The 18252-nt window shown below is 41.2% G+C and overlaps 1 protein-coding gene across 1 annotated transcript in view; it reads right to left on the bottom strand.

Annotated features, from left to right (window-relative positions):
* The window catches only part of RFX5 (regulatory factor X5), a 496889-nt gene that overhangs the window by 368283 nt on the left and 110354 nt on the right, over positions 1-18252 (bottom strand). The window contains exon 4 of the mRNA XM_053703857.1: positions 9585-9618. Coding sequence (XP_053559832.1) covers positions 9585-9618 — 34 coding nt within the window. The remainder of the gene's footprint in view (positions 1-9584; positions 9619-18252) is intronic.

The raw sequence follows: 18252 nt of genomic DNA on the forward strand, positions 1-18252 counted from the left end.
GACGGAACTCTTAGAATTTCGTTTAGGCTCTAGAGGTCCAAGATCGGTCTGAAGGTTCCTTCATTATTGGGAACCACAAACAGATTAGAATAAAAACCATGACCCTGTTCCTGTGCCGGAACAGGAACGATCACTTCCCCTAACAGGGAGATCCTCTATGCGACGTAAGAATGCCCCTCATTTCAACTTGAAGGCAGGAACCTGCCGATAGGGGAAAAATCGTTGAATTCCAACTTGTACCCCTGGGATACCATTCTAAAGCCCAGGGATCCTAAACATCCCGCACCCAAGTCTGACTGCCCCCTACCAGATCCGGCCTCGGATTGGGAGCATGCCCTTCATGCTGACTTAGTTCCAATAACGGGCTTCTCGGATTGCTTGGACTTCCAAGAAGGGTTGGGCCTCCATGCAGGCTTAGGTTATTCCTGCATGGCGAAGTAAGGAGAAACAATTCCTTTGTTATTCCGAAAGGAATAAAAATGAAGGCCAAATCTAAAATTAAGATTAATCTTCTTATCCTGCGGGAGAAGATGGTCTTTACCTCCCAAGATACCAGAGATGAACTCCTTCAGAGCAGGATCGAACAAGGTCTTACCTTTGTAAAGATAGTAAAACAGAAAACAGATCCGCGGACCAAGGCTTTAGCCATAAGGCCCTGCGGGCTAGAGTCGAAAACCGAACTCTTATTCGCCAGCTTAAGACCTGCAAAGAAGCGGCTGTAATAAAAGCATTAGCAAGTTTCATCACCTTTATCTTGTCTTGTATCTCCTCCAAGGGAGCCTCTAACTAAAGCGACTCAATGAGATTGTCTAAACAAAATGTCACCGCACCCATGACGGTAGTTTAAGCACCCGTAAGGGTCTCAAGGCGCTGCTAATATTAAATTAAGTGAGTTTTTATACCATACTATCCAAGGATGACATAACATCAAACAGTTGCAAAAATCTTTTTTTTTTTTTTTTTCTTCTTCTTGTTATCGTACTGTCTCTTTAAACTACAAAAAGAGCATCTTATTTCTGACATGCAGAACCGGACCCATATTTATATCAATATTGTTGCAACTATACATTACTAAGGACATCAAAGCAATGCCTATGCAAGGAACCGCAGAGCACCGCCTGTGGGTGAACAAAAATAGCGGACGCTATAGGCAGAAAAATGCGGAAAGCATTGACCGGTGTCACCAGATTTCTAAAAGTCACCTTAGAAGGAGAATTTAACATAAAAGTCAACACTAGCAAATGTGATGCTATCACTTTAAATTTTAAAAGGACAACATTATTCCTTATTAAGAAGCTGCAGAAAATAGGGCCAAAACAGCGTATAAAATATTGCTAGGTGAACAATACCCCTCAGTAGTAATTCCCTCTGAGTAGTATGAACTATAAACCAGAGTCCCACTGGAACACAAAGACTATTAGGGTGTGTGTAACTAATAAATAGACTACATTGCGGCTGAAATATGGAAAACACATCTCCTTCGATCCCTATCAAAATGATCCATATAGAGATGGGAGACAGGGCGCAATACTTCACAATGACCATCCTACTGTGTTGACATATCTATCTCCTGGTCGGCATGTATTGAACTAAAGCCCTGCCGGGAGATGAACAAAAATGTGTCATGTTATAAGGTCTCTTTGAACGGGGATTATATCTTGTCTTGTAATGGAGAAAAAAAGGCGCGCAATGTAACCTGCAAAGACCACCCTTCGTGGGCGTATGCAGAATTTACCACTCAGTCATCTCCCGGTCGGCATGTCTTTAATCTGATTGAACTGCCGGGAGATGAGTAATAACGTGTGATAAACAGAGTTCAGAAGTTTAAACACATCAGATAACTCCCGGTGGCAAAATTATGGACCCGCCGGGAGACAACAAAAGGCGCACAATGTGAAAAACACCACCAAGGACCGTCCTTCGTGGGCGTATACAAAAGTTAACCATGTCAGCATCTCCCGGTCGGAAATTGTTTTGTAATCGCCGGCAGAAGAGCTAAAGTGCACAATAAAGTAAAAGGACACTTAACAACCCCCAAAACTCCCATTTCCTAAAGCATTAGGAAACAAAATTGTTCATTAGGCATCTCCCGGTCGGCATTGCTCTATTCTGTAACCGCCGGGAGATGTGACAGAGTAGCAAGGGAAAGCTAACCCAGGCCCTGAGGCAATTGTCCCGTCCTAAGGAAATATTAACAGGGCCATTAGGAAACAAAATTGTTCATTAGGCATCTCCCGGTCGGCATTGCTCTATTCTGTAACCGCCGGGAGATGTGACAGAGTAGCAAGGGAAAGCTAACCCAGGCCCTGAGGCAATTGTCCCGTCCTAAGGAAATATTAACAGGGCCATCTCCTGGCTGGCATGTAAATAATGAAACCGCCGGGAGAATTTTACATGTGCTGTTCAAAATTAAACAAGGGAAATGTGAACCCAGGCCCTGAGTCAATTACCCCGCCTAGGGAAACATCAACCGAGCCAACTCCCGGGCGGCATGTAGATAATGAGACCGCTGGGAGATTTTTACATGTGCTGTCTATAAATAAACAAGGGGAATCGGAACCCAGGCCCTGAGACAATTATCCCGCCTAGGGAAACATCAACCGAGCCAATTCCCGGGCGGCATGTAGATAATGAGACCGCCGGGAGATTTTTACATGTGCTGTCTATAAATAAACAAGGGGAATCTGAGCCCAGGCCTGAGACAATGATCCCGCCTAGGGAAATATCAACAGAGCCAACTCCAGGGCGGCATGTAAATAATGGGACCGTCGGGAGATCTTAACATGTGCTGTCTAAAGGAAAACATACCTTAAGTAAAGCCCATCTCTGCTCAAAGGGCTTGTATACATATATGAGTGGCCACATCTTCTGAGTTCTTAATATCCTCTAAGGGGATATCTTACGGCCCAGAAATAAAAAAAAAAATGGCACTTACCTCAGCAGCTGCCGACAGCAAAGGCAGCTCCCAGGCGTGTGAAGTCCCACTGCTCACATGGACCTGAGGAGAACAAGGAAAATACTGAGCAAGGTCCCTCAAAGTTTTTTCCCCGAATAGGGCAGCAACAGTATATGGGAGGCGCAGTGAGAATTATGTCCCAAAAGTTCCCATTGCCTTAAAGCCACCAAATGCTTTTCTTTTAACTGAAAAGACTGATCTGGTCTAGGCTACACCCTAGCACAAAGTAGCACTCAGTGGCACCACTTAAAAAATAATAAACACTTGATTGAAGAATCTTCACTAACACCTCACTTTGCCAGCTCCTATCTAACTAACACAGGCAAAGAGAATGACTGGGTTGGGAGGAGCTATTTATACAGGATGAAATCCGTGGACTCATCGTATCTTGAAAAAGAAAGAGGTGACATGATAGAAACCTTCAAATATATGAAGGGACTTAAAATAGAAGCTGAAAGCATTTTTCAAAAAAATAAATGCCAAAACAAGGGGTCACAATCTAGTTAGAGGGTATCAGATTCGGGAGAAATTTGAGGAAGTATTTTTTTACAGAAAGGGTGGTGGATTCATGGAATAAACTTCTATTTGAGGTGGTAAACACAAAGACTGTAAAAGAATTCACCACATTATATACAAGCTGAATCATACAGGTAAATATATATTTGCATATATTATAGTGACCACATGATGGCAGCAGAGTTCAGCTTGTGATTAATTAATGAGATGTGAACAAGTATAAAAGAGACTAAGAGCCTATATAACAGGTTTGAAACCTTTTTTATTTTCCTATGGACTCTGCATAAGGAATAAAGGTCCTTTTAAAGTTTTTGGTGGCTGGAAATAATTTGTATTTGCATGACACTAGAAAATCAGCTGACTAATGGTATCCGATTGGGTGGAGCATGTTGGCTTCGTAAATCCAATAAGCAATTCGCTTTGGAATTACCAAAATGAATCCAAGAAAGTTTTCTAATTTGGGATACCTTGATGACTAAGACAAACTATATCCTCTATACAGTCTCCATTGACGCCCCTCCTAAGAATACAGACTTACCTACAGAACCACCTGGCAGGGACACTGCACTCACTTTTTTCCTGTTATAGTGTTTTAATAAATGGTAAACTAATGGGAAAAAATTAGATTACAGATAAAGGATTTACGACCTTCAATAGCCGGTAGTCTTACCTACAGCTTTCCCACTTCCTCTCTCATAGTGCAGACAAAAGGGAACTTAACAGGTCACTTACAGTGTTTGAACAAGTATGCTATACACAAACACAGACAGAAGGGGGATATCATTAACCTATAAACTTCTTCTAGACCATCATTCTCAAAAATTTGGATTTATTGTATAAGCTAAAATTCGATCCTTTAATACTTTTATTTAACCCCTTAACGACCAAGGACATACGCCATACGTCCTCAAAAAAAATACACTTTACGCCTGAGGACGTATGGCGTACGTCCTCGGTCTGGAAAGCAGCTGGAAGCGATCCTGCTCGCTTCCAGCTGCTTTCCGGTTACTGCAGTGATGCCTCGACATCGAGGCATCCTGCAATAACCCCCCCTTGGCCATCCGATGCAGAGAGAGCCACTCTGTGGCCCTCTCTGCACCGGACATCGATGGCCGGTTTCGTTGATGGGTGGGAGCCAGTCTGGGAGGCGGGTGGGCTGCCATCGATGGGCCGTATGATGTGGAGGGGGGGGCGGAATCATGGGCGGAACCCCGGGGGCGCGCACGGGCGGGCGCGTGTGCACGGGGGGGGGCGGGTACGTGCACGTGTAGGGAGCGGGTGGGAACCGCTACACTACAGAAAAATGATGGGGAAACAAAGTGGCATTGAGGGCCAAAAATATTTAAACTATAACGATCTAAGGGATCTGGGAGGGGGTTGGTCTTTGGGGGGGGGGGCAAGCTACACTACAGAAAAATATTAAAAAAAAATAATAAAAGCAAAGATTTTACTATAAACTGGGTACTGGCAGATAGCTGCCAGTACCAAAGATGGCTACCAATAAGTTAGAGGGGGAGGGTTAGAGAGCTGTTTGGGGGGGTATCAGGGAAGTTGGCTAAGGGGGGATAATACAGAGCAGCATATGTAAATATTCCTTTTTTTTTTTTTTTAAATATCAAAGACAGCTTTTTTTTTAGTACTGGCAGACTTTCTGCCAGTACTTAACATGGCGGGGACAATTGTGGGGTGGGGGAGGGAAGAGAGCTGTTTGGGAGGGATCAGGGGGTGTAATGTGTCAGGTGGGAGGCTGATCTCTACACTAAAGCTAAAATTAACCCTGCAAGTTCCCTACATACTACCTAATTAACCCCTTCACTGCTAGCCATAATACACGTTTGATGCGCAGCAGCATTTAGCGGCCTTCTAATTACCAAAAAGCAACGCCAAAGCCATGTATGTCTGCTATTTCTCAACAAAGAGGATCCCAGAGAAGCATTTACAACCATTTGTGCCATAATTGCACAAGCTGTTTGTAAACAATTTCAGAGAGAAACCTAAAGTTTGTAACAAAATGTGTGAAAAAGTGAACAATTTTATTTATTTGATCGCATTTTGGTGATGAAATGGTGGCATGAAATATACCAAAATGGGCCTAGATCAATACTTTGGGATGTCTTCTAAAAAAATATATATACATGTTAAGGCATATTCAGGGATTCCTGGAAGATATCAGTGTTACAATATAACTAGCGCTAATTTTGAAAAAAAGTGGTTTGGAAATAGCAAAGTGCTACTTGTATTTATGGCCCTATAACTTGCCAAAAAAGCAAAGAACATGTAAACATTTGTTTTTTCTAAACTCAGGACAAAATTTGGAAACTATTTAGCATGGGGTTTTTTTTGGTGGTTGTAGATGTGTAACAGATTTTGGGGGTCAAAGTTAGAAAAAGTGTGTTCTTTTCCATTTTTTCCTCATATTTTATAAAATTGTTTATAGTAAATTATAAGATATGATGAAAATAATGGTATCTTTAGAAAGTCCATTTAATGGCGAGAAAAACGGTATATAATATGTGTGGGTACAGTAAACGAGTAAGAGGAAAATTATAGCTAAACAGAAACACAGCAAAAATGTAAAAATAGCCTTGGTCCCAAACGGATAGAAAATGGAAAAGTGCTGTGGTCATTAAGGGGTTAATAAACCCTATACATTAACAAATTGATGCTAACATTGTTATATAAGAGGAGTTATCTCTCAAAAAATATTGCTGCCAACAAACCAAGCGTACAGATATTTTTCATTCAATGAGGTTTATTTGTGAGGAATATTTATCCTCAATATGAGAACAGAATGATTAGCAGTGTGTCTCAAGACGGAATATTCATCTTAAATACAAGATATGTTTACTTAAACCATTTTGGAATATTACTGGATCTTAAGATTTCCTATTAGATGTTTTTTTTAAATTTATCTGTTTACATAATTATGTTTCTGAAATGAACATGTCCTTTTGATAGTACGGCTTACCTCGGCAGTGGTTTGTTAAATATTCTTTCTATATGTGTTTTGTGTGTATTTGTTGAAAATCTTTAATAACAAAAAAATTAAATGTACAGGAATTGCTGTATTCGGTGTTAAATAATTTCTAGTTATCTTTGCTCTCCCTGGTTAATACTCACGAGCAAGATGCTCCAAAAATAGGGGGATAAAAGAACAAAATATACAGAACTTTCATCCAACCTAATTTAGCAGAAGTGTGAGACTTTAAAATGTGACAGATTTTATAGGTTGCATCCACCTCCTGACCCTAAGAAGATGCCGCTACCCTAATTGAGTGTGCCCTGAGCTCTTTTGGAACAATGTTTGTGATAAAAAGTACCTAGAAATGGCTTGAACTATCCATCTAAAATAGTTGTTTTAGCAGACACCATACTCCAGGCAAAGTCCACGAGGAAAAACGAATAACCTGTTTGTCATTCTGATGTCTTAACATACATTTGGAGGCAACAAACATCAAGTCTGTAGCGCGGTTTATTTATTGCCAGGACAGAAAGATGACAAAATATTGTCCTTGGCGTTGTAGAAAACCAAAAACCAACTTCTGATATAGGGAACTCCACCAATAATTAATTTCAGATTTAAACAGCCCAAGGAAGTGGAAGTTTAAATAACAGAAATACCCAAAGTTTCCTTTATAGGCTTGATAAGCACAAAGAGAGCAGAAGACTTTTTTGAAGCACAGACATGAGAAACATCAGAATTTAGAATTCCTCCTTCAGAGAATCAGAGTAGTGCTCATCCATAGATTTAGTAGGATTTCCAGGAACGGTGGGATTAGAAAAGATGATCCTGCCAATACATAAGTAGCATCATTTTTATGTTGCCAAACTTAATTAGTTCAGAGTTCACAAGTGGGTTTGAGTGTGGGCTAAGTGTTAAAAAACAATAAATCAAACAATACAAATCTGCAAATCTATGGCCTTCAGAAATAAAACCTAAAAGAAGCCAAATAACATCAGACATGAGTGGAATACATCTAGCATACGCTGTTAACCTGAAATCAGTAGTGATTGAAACAGAGATAAAACGCACACACTGCCATTTAAGATTTATGGTGTGGAAGTAAATGCCAGCTCGGTGTAAGATACAGAGGCAGCAGGCTCCCAGCAGTCACAGCATAGCACATGCTCAGTGTTTGAAAAAAGCATTTGCACACTACTGTGACCCTTACAGTGTAACCCCATGGCATCAAGCATAACATTGATTCTGGCACCCACCGGAGCTCACCATACTGAAGTAAACTACAACCACAATGCAGCCTGTTAATGACAGCAGTCCCTACTGAACACACCACACAGAGGCAGAATTTTTTTTCACTTTCTGCAATAAGGTTTATTTTTGTGAAAACATTTCTGCAGGTCATTTTGAAATTAAATTCCATTTTAAAATTAGGGAGTTACACTAAAGCACCAGCTCAATGACAATGTGTTGATTTAACTGAAGAATAAAGCAATTGTAAAAGCTGCTTCAAAAAGTGCTCTACTCTGAGTGCACTGTGTTAAGAAAAATTTACAAAGTGCTGCCAGGGAACAACCTGATGTGGAGCAGCGATGCAAAGCAAAAGCGTAAACAGCTCCTGCATGTGTCTCGTTCTTTCTGCAGATATGCTGCATTTTCGGTGATAACATTTCCGATCACAGCATGTTCTGCCTAGGGGCACAGAGGTAGGTAGAAAAGAAAATTTATGCTTACCTGATAAATGTATTTCTTTTTTGACACGATGAGTCCACGGATCATCTTAATTACTAATGGGATATTCACCTCCTGGTCAGCAGGAGGAGGGAAAGAGCACCACAGCAGAGCTGTTAAATAGCTCCTCCCTTCCCTCCCACTCCAGTCATTTGACCGAAGTTGGGAAGAGAAAAGAAAAACCAAGGTGCAGAGGTGTCTGCAGTTTACATAACCCACAACCTGTCTAAAAGAAACAGGGCGGGCCGTGGACTCATTGTGTCAAAAAAGAAATACATTTATCAGGTAAGCATACATTTTCTTTTCTTTTTTAAGACACGATGAGTCCACGGATCATGTTAATTATTAATGGGATTCAATACCCAAGCTAGAGTACACAGATGATACGGGAGGGAAAAGACAGGGAACCTAAATGGAAGGCGCCACTGCTTGAAGAACCTTTCTCCCAAAAGCGGCCTCAGCCGAAGCAAAAGTGTCAAATTTGTAGAACTTTGAAAAAGTGTGAAGAGAAGACCAAGTTGCAGCCTTGCAAATCTGTTCCACAGAAGCTTCATTCATGAATGACCATGAGGAAGCAACAGCCCTCGCCTCACTTTGCCACTTCCTATCACTAACCTAGGCAAAGAGAATGACTGGAGTGGGAGGGAAGGGAGAAGCTATTTAACAGCTCTGCTGTGGTGCTCTTTGCCTCCTCCTGCTGACCCGGAGGTGAATATCCCATTAGTAATTAAGATGATCCGTGGACTCATCGTGTCTTAAAAAATAATTTTTTTTATCCCTGACCACACTTGGATGGACACAACTAAGAGTAGGAAGAGGATCTTATACCGTAAGTTTGGGGAGTGGTCAGCTCTATCCATTTCCCCCAAAAAGTTGTCACTAGTAATAGCCAAGAAAATGTTTTATTTTATAAATTGCTAAAATTCAACTTAGAATTTAAACTTGCTAGCTGCCATTTGCAGGCCTTACACAGTTTCAACAAAACAATATGTCCACAGCACTCACAAAAATATAAAAATTATTTAAGGTAACATATCCAAAATATAAACAGCAACGTTTCGGGTAGTGTTCCCTTAGTCATGCAGTTAAGACTGCATGACTAGGGGTACACTACTCGAAACATTGCTGTTTATATTTTGGATATGTTACTTTAAATAAATTTGTATTTTTGTGAGTGCTGTGGACATATTGTTTAGTTGCACCTTTTTAGGAGCTTGGCAGTGAGCTCTGGTCTTAACGTGCACTCTCTGCTTGAATGGACATACCATTTTCTGGACTTACACAGTTCCAGCTTGTACTCGACTATACAAAGTGCTACTTCCTGGCTCACTATATAATCTTTACTTGTAATATATAAATCTTTTAATAATAATATTTTCTTAGAGAGCATAAATGGGTTAAGTTGTTTCAGAAAAGACTTACCAGTATACTGTCCACTTTAATCTGCACTGGTTTGCTGTTGAAACATAATTGGGAAGAGTTAACAGTTAGATATGTGTATTCATTTAGACAGGTGAGAATGTTTTCATACAAGACTATCCCCAAAATGTATCAGAAACACATTAAATATAATTACTAAAAAAGTATTATGTAAAGCTAAGAGCACGCTTCTACTTCTCCAAATTAACATTGCATGTCTCTGTAAAACTGTAAGAAGTAGTTTTCTATAGTAGATTATGTGAATACTTGCAAAACATTTCTTTTTAATTTGTACTTGTGGATGTGTTTAATTATTTATAGCAATTTACAAATAATATTGTTACTATCTTTTATATTTTTAATGAAAGGGGTAGTCTCACACACAAAAAGAAAATGTATGCTTACCTGAACAATTCATTTATTTTATGATGATAAGAGTCCATGAGCCAACATATGTGGGATTAAAGGGACACTAAACACATGTCATGCACCTCCCTCTAATTTTGGGTGTCGCCATTTTGGAACCTTGGAATTTGGAAGTTACATTGCAGGTATCTGAAGGAGAGTTACTGCACATGTGCACACAGGTCAGCACTGGAATGTAATGAAAGATAGATTTCAACATGGTGACACCCATGACGAGAGGGAGGCGGGGAATAACCTCAATTTTATGCTTAGAAAATGTATTTAGTGTTTAATGTCCCTTTAAAGTCTAGTACTACAGGAGGAGACAAAACACCCCACACAACAGAGTTTTAATCCCTCCCACTTTCCCATGATTCCTTAGTCATACGTATTGGCCAAGAGAAAATAAGAAATAGGAAAGGAAAAGCAGGGCAAACTGCAAACTGGTACTAACGCCAACTGTTATGAAAAAACAAGAGTGGATCTCATGGACTCTCACCATCATTAAAGAAAGAAATTAATTTATCAGGTAAGCATAAATGTTGTTTTCTTTCATAAAATGTCCATAAGCTATGACATGTAGGATCCTACACCCAAGCTATGATGTCCACGAGACCACCATGAAATAGGGCGGGAAAACAGTTATGGCAGATAGAGGTACTACACAGGCACAGAGGCCTGCAGAACTTCCCTACCAAAAGCTGCATCAGCCGGGTCAAATGTGTCAATATGGTAGAATTTGGTAAAGGTATGTATAGATGAAGTAGCTGCCTTGCAAATCTGTTCAATAAAAGCCCAAAAATCAAATTTTAAACCAAATTGGCAAGGTGATTGCAGTAGCTTTTTCTCCCTTGCGGGACCTGATAAATGGATAAAAGAGGGAGAAGGATTTTGGAATTATTTTGTGACTAGAAGATATAATTTCAAGGCCCTTACTACATCTAAGTTATGAAGAAATCTTTTTTCAGCATTTTTTTGCACTGGACATGGATATGGGAATACAATTTCCTGGTTGAAGTATTAAGAAGAAACATCCTTGGGAAGGAAAGAGTAGTTTGATCTTAAAACTACTTTATCATGATGAACAAAATCAGATAAGAAGAATCACAAACTAGAGCAGAAAACTCAGATACTCTTCTAGCTGAGGAAATAACCAAGAGAAAGAGAACCTTTCAAGACAACAGTTGAACATCCAGACCATGCCTAGGTTAAATGGCATGAATAACCCTCAAAACCAAGTGATAGGGACATGAAACCCACATTTTTGCTTTAGTGGTTTAGATAGCGGATACAATTTTATACAACTGTCCAACTTTATTTTGGTATTCTCTGTTTAAGGAGCAGTAATGCACTACTGGAAGCTAGCTGAACATATCCAGTGAGCCAATGAGAAGAGGCATATATATGTGCAGCCACTAGTTAGCACCTAGCTCCCTGTAATGCACGGCTGCTCCTGAGCCCACCTGGGTATCCTTTTTATGAAAGGATACAAAAAGAACAAAGTAAATTAGATAAAAGAAGTACATTTTAAAGTTATTTGAAATTGCATGCTCTATGTGAATAATGAAAGAAAAATTTGGAATTTCATGTCCTTTAAGGTGCCTAATAACCGTTCTTGTCCTGACCAAAGCCTGAACGAAGGCTTGACAGGAAGTCTCGAAATCTTCTTTGTAATACAAGACTGAAAAGGCAGAGATTTGGCCTTAAAGGAACTGGCTGATAAACCCTTAAAAGGGGCATTAAACACTAAATAAATAATTGCTTGAATGATGTATTCAGAGCAAAGATTAGCCGGGGAATAATTTATACATGTATTTTTAGAAAGTATATTAGTTGTTTAAACATTGAAAAAATAAAGGTAAACGTAATGTTTATAACTCAGTAGGCGCTGCCATATTGTAACTTAGGTTACCTTTTCTGCTGAGGCCAATTAGGAATGGTTACAATGGCTTACTATAGTGTGTAACCAATGACTGTGTGGAATATAGCTATGTCTCCACTTCCATGTTTAATATGAATTGTAAAGCCTACAATATTAAGATTTACATTACAGGAAAGGAGAACAAAATAAATAATGAAAGTACAGTCCTGGACAAAAGTTTTAAAAATGATACCAATATTAATTTTCACAAAGTCTGCTGACTCAGTTTTTATGATGGTAATTTGCATATACTCCAGAATGTTATAAAGTGTGATCAGATCAATTGCAATTAATTGCAAAGTCTCTCTTTGCCATGAAAATGAACTTAATCCACAAAAAAACATTTCCACTGCATTTCAGCCTTGCCACAAAAGGACCAGATGACATCATGTCAGTGATTCTCTCGTTAACACAGGTGTCAGTATTGATGAGGACAGGGTTGGAGACCACTCTGTCACGCTGATTGAGTTAGAATAACAGACTGGAAGTTTTAAAAGGATGGTGGTGCTTGAAAGCGGCTTCATGGCGCCCAAGAAAGTACAGCAAGCGCCAGGACCATTTCCTAAAGTTGATTCAGCTGCGGGATCAGGGTACCACCAGTGTAGAGCTTGCTCAAGAATGGCAGCAGGCAGCTGTGAGTGCATCTGCACGCACAGTGAGGCGAAGGCTTTTGGAGGATGGCCTGGTGTCAAAAAGGGCATCAAAACAGAATTTATGCTTACCTGATAAATTACTTTCTCCAACGGTGTGTCCGGTCCACGGCGTCATCCATTACTTGTGGGAATATTCTCTTCCCCAACAGGAAATGGCAAAGAGCACAGCAAAAGCTGTCCATATAGCCCCTCCTCAGGCTCCGTCCCCCAGTCATTCGACCGACGGTTAGGAGAAAAAAAAGAGAAACTATAGGGTGCCGTGGTGACTGTAGTGTATAAAGAAAGAAATTTTTCAAACCTGATTAGAAAACCAGGGCGGGCCGTGGACCGGACACACCGTTGGAGAAAGCAATTTATCAGGTAAGCATAAATTCTGTTTTCTCCAACATTGGTGTGTCTGGTCCACGGCGTCATCCATTACTTGTGGGAACCAATACCAAAGCTTTAGGACACGGATGAAGGGAGGGAGCAAATCAGGTTACCTAAATGGAAGGCACCACGGCTTGCAAAACCTTTCTCCCAAAAATAGCCTCCGAAGAAGCATAAGTATCAAATTTGTAGAATTTGGCAAAAGTGTGCAGAGAATACCAAGTCGCTGCCTTACATATCTGATCAACAGAAGCCTCGTTCTTGTAGGCCCATGTGGAAGCCACAGCCCTAGTAGAGTGAGCTGTGATTCGTTCAGGAGGCTGCCGTCCGGCAGTCTCATAAGCCAATCGGATAATGCTTTTCAGCCAGAAAGAAAGAGAGGTAGCAGTAGCTTTTTGACCTCTCCTCTTACCAGAATAAACGACAAACAAAGATGAGGTTTGTCTAAAATCTTTTGTTGCTTCGAAATAGAACTTTAAAGCATAAACTACATCTAAATTGTGTAACAAACGTTCCTTCTTTGAAACTGGATTCGGACACAGAGAAGGAACAACTATTTCCTGGTTAATATTCTTGTTGGAAACAACTTTTGGAAGAAAAACCAGCAAAACAACCTTATCTGAATGGAAAACCAGATAGGGTGGATCACACTGCAAAGCAGATAATTCAGAAACTCTTCTAGCAGAAGAAATAGCAACCAAAAACAGAACTTTCCAAGATAGTAACTTAATATCTATGCAATGCATGGGTTCAAACGGAACCCCCTGAAGAACTGAAAGAACTAAATTTAGACTCCAAGGAGGAGTCATGGGTCTGTAAACAGGCTTGATTCTGACCAAAGCCTGAACAAAAGCTTGTACATCTGGCACAGCTGCCAGTCGTTTGTGTAACAAGACAGATAAAGCAAAAATCTGTCCCTTTAGAGAACTCGCTGACAACCCTTTATCCAAACCTTCTTGGAGAAAGGAGAGAATCTTTGGAATTTTAATCTTACTCCAGGAGAATCCCTTGGATTCACACCAACAGATATATTTTTTCCATATTTTATGGTAAATCTTTCTAGTCACAGGTTTTCTGGCTTGGACCAGAGTATCTATCACAGAATTTGAAAACCCACGCTTGGATAAAATCAAGCGTTCAATTTCCAAGCAGTCAGCTGCAGAGAAACTAGATTTGGATGTTCGAATGGACCTTGTACTAGAAGATCCTGTCTCAAAGGTAGCTTCCATGGTGGAGCCGATGACATATTCACCAGGTCTGCATACCAAGTACTGCGTGGCCACGCAGGAGCTATCAGAATTACCGATGCCTTCTCCTGTTTGATCCTGGCTACGAGCCTGGGAAGGAGAGGAAACGGTGGAAACACATAAGCTAGGTTGAACGACCAAGGCGCCACTAATGCATCCACTAGAGTCGCCTTGGGATCCCTGGATCTGGACCCGTAGCAAGGAACCTTGAAGTTCTGACGGGACGCCATCAGATCCATGTCTGGAATGCCCCATAATTGGGTTAACTGGGCAAAGACCTCCGGGTGGAGTTCCCACTCCCCCGGATGGAAAGTCTGACGACTCAAATAATCCGCCTCCCAGTTGTCTACTCCTGGGATGTGAATTGCAGATAGGTGGCAGGAGTGAACCTCCGCCCATTTGATGATCTTGGATACCTCTCTCATCGCCAAGGAACTCTTTGTTCCTCCCTGATGGTTGATGTAAGCTACAGTCGTCATGTTGTCCGACTGGAATCTTATGAATCCGGCCTTCGCTAGCTGAGGCCAAGCCCGGAGCGCATTGAATATTGCTCTCAGTTCAAGGATGTTTATCGGGAGAAGGGACTCTTCCCGAGACCATAGACCCTGAGCTTTCAGGGAGTCCCAGACGCCTAATAGACTGGCGTCGGTCGTGACAATGACCGACTCTGGCCTGTGGAAACTCATTCCCTGAGACAGGTGATCCTGAGTCAACCACCAACGGAGTGAGTCTCTGGTTACCTGGTCTACTTGAATCTGGGGAGACAAGTCTGCATAGTCCCCATTCCACTGATTGAGCATGCACAGTTGTAATGGTCTTAGATGAATTTGAGCAAAAGGAACTATGTCCATTGCTGCAACCATCAATCCTACTACTTCCATGCACTGAGCTATGGAAGGCTGCAGAATAGAGTGAAGAACTTGACAAGCGTTTAGAAGCTTTGACTTTCTGACCTCTATCAGGAAGATCTTCATTTCTAAAGAATCTATTATTGTTCCCAAAAAGGGAACTCTTGTTGACGGAGACAGGGAACTCTTTTCTACGTTCACCTTCCACCCGTGAGATCTGAGAAAGGTTAGAACAATGTCTGTATGAGCCTTTGCCTTGGAAAGAGACGACGCTTGAATTATATTGTCGTCTAGATAAGGTGCCACTGCAATGCCCCTCGGTCTTAGAACGGCTAGAAGGGACCCTAGCACCTTTGTGAAAATTCTGGGAGCAGTGGCTAAACCGAATGGAAGAGCCACGAACTGGTAATGTTTGTCCAGAAAGGCGAACCTTAGGAACTGATGATGATCTTTGTGGATAGGAATATGTAGGTACGCATCCTTTAAATCCACGGTAGTCATATATTGACCCTCCTGGATTGTAGGTAAAATTGTTCGAATGGTTTCCATTTTGAACGATGGAACTGAGAAATTTGTTTAGAATTTTTAAGTCCAGGATTGGTCTGAAAGTTCCCTCTTTTTTGGGAACTACAAACAGGTTTGAGTAAAACCCCTGACCTTGTTCCACAGTTGGAACTGAGTGTATCACTCCCATCTTTAACAGGTCTTCTACACAATGTAAGAATGCCTGTCTCTTTATTTGGTCTGAAGACAAGCGAGACATGTGGAACCTTCCCCTTGGGGGCAGTTCCTTGAATTCTAGAAGATAACCCTGAGAGACTATTTCTAGTGCCCAGGGATCCGGAACATCTCTTGCCCAAGCCTGAGCAAAGAGAGAGAGTCTGCCCCCTACTAGATCCGGTCCCGGATCGGGGGCTACCCCTTCATGCTGTCTTGGTAGCAGCAGCAGGCTTCTTGGCCTGTTTACCCTTGTTCCAGCCTTGCATTGGTTTCCAAGCTGGTTTCGCCTGGGAAGCGTTACCCTCTTGTCTAGAGGCTGCAGAGTTAGAAGCCGGTCCGTTCCTGAAATTGCGAAAGGAACGAAAATTGGACTTATTCTTAGCCTTAAAAGGCCTATCCTGTGGGAGGGCATGGCCCTTTCCCCCAGTGATGTCTGAAATAATCTCCTTCAATTCTGGTATTAAGTAATTTTGTCTTGGAGGATACATCCGCCGACCAAGACTTTAGCCAGAGCGCTCTGCGCGCCACAATTGCAAACCCTGAATTTTTTGCCGCTAATCTCGCTAATTGCAAAGCGGCATCTAAAATAAAGGAATTAGCTAACTTAAGTGCGTGAATTCTGTCCATGACCTCCTCATATGGAGTCTCCATATTAAGCGACCTTTCTAGTTCATCGAACCAGAAACACGCCGCCGTAGTGACAGGAATAATGCACGAAATAGGTTGGAGGAGGTAACCTTGCTGAACAAAAATCTTTTTAAGCAAACCCTCCAATTTTTTATCCATAGGATCTTTGAAAGCACAATTGTCCTCAATGGGAATAGTTGTGCGTTTGGCTAGGGTAGAAACTGCCCCCTCAACCTTAGGAACTGTTTGCCATGTGTCCTTCCTTGGGTCAACCATGGGGAACAATTTCTTAAATATTGGAGGAGGGACAAAGGGTATGCCTGGTTTCTCCCACACCTCACTATATCCGCTACCCTTTTAGGGATCGGAAAGGCATCAGGGTGCTCCGGGACCTCTAAGAATTTGTCCATCTTGCACAATTTTTCTGGAATGACCAAAGAGCCACAATCATCCAGAGTAGATAGCACCTCTTTAAGTAATGCGCGGAGATGCTCTAACTTAAATTTAAATGTCACAACATCAGGTTCTGCCTGCTGAGAAATTCTTCCTGAGTCAGAAATTTCTCCCTCTGACAAACCCTCCCTCACTGCCACTTCAGACTGGTGTGAGGGTATAACAGATAAATTATCCTCAGCGCCTTCCTGCTCTACTGTGTTTAAAACTGAGCAATCACGCTTTCTTTGAAATGCTGGCATTTTGGATAAAATATTAGCTATGGAGTTATCCATTACTGCCATCAATTGTTGCATAGTAACAAGCATTGGCACGCTAGAAGTACTAGGGGTCGCCTGCGCGGGCATAACTGGTATAGACACAGAAGGAGAGGATGAAGAACTATCCCTACTTCCTTCATTTGATGAATCATCTTGGGCAACCTTGCTAAATGTGACAGTACTGTCCTTACTTTGTTTGGACGCCATGGCACAATTATCACATACATTTGAAGGGGGGACCACCTTGGCCTCCATACATACAGAACATGATCTATCTGAAGGTATAGACATGTTAGACAGGCTTAAACAGGGTAATAAAGCACAAAAACCATTTTTAAACAAAACCGTTACTGTCTCTTTAAATATTAAACAGAACACACTTTATTTCTGAATATGTGAAAAACTATGAAGGAATTATCCAATCTTTACCAAATTTTCACCACAGTGTCTTAATGCAAAGTATTGCACCCCAATTTTCAAGCCTTTAACCCCTTAAATGAGGAAACCGGAGCCGTTTTAGTCAATTAACAATTTTAACTCCACTACAGTCCCAGCCACAGCGTTTGCTGCGACTTCACTTATCCCAGGGGGGTATACGATACCAAATCAGCCTTCCAGGAACATTTTTCAATGAGAATCAGACCCTCTCACATGCAGCTGCATGCACTGCATCCAAAAGAAACTGCGCAATAATGGCGCGAAAATGAGGCTCTGCCTACTACAGTGAAAGGCCCTTCCTGACTGGGAAGGTGTCTAACAAGTGCCTGACGCTTAAAAACGTTCCCCAACATTAACAAAGTTAAAATTCACTTAAAGCTGCACAAAATACTTAAATAAAGCAATTGATTTAGCCCCTAAGAGTGTCAACCAGTATATAGCCCATAATAAGCCCTTTATTCTGTTTGAGTCTAAGAAAATGGCTTACCGATCCCCAAGAGGGAAAATTACAGCCTTCTAGCATTACACAGTCTTGTTAGAAAAGGACTAGTCATACCTTGAGCAGAAAAGTCTGTAAACTGTTCCCCCCAACTGAAGTTCTCTGGGCTCAACAGTCCTGCGTGGGAACAGCAATTGATTTTAGTTACTGCTGCTAAAATCATTCTCCTCTTTTAAACAGAACTCTTCATCTCTTTCTGTTTCAGAGTAAATAGTACAACCAGTACTATTT

The sequence above is a fragment of the Bombina bombina genome, chromosome 1 (genome assembly GCF_027579735.1).
Source record: "Bombina bombina isolate aBomBom1 chromosome 1, aBomBom1.pri, whole genome shotgun sequence".
Taxonomy (NCBI): Eukaryota; Metazoa; Chordata; class Amphibia; order Anura; family Bombinatoridae; genus Bombina; species Bombina bombina.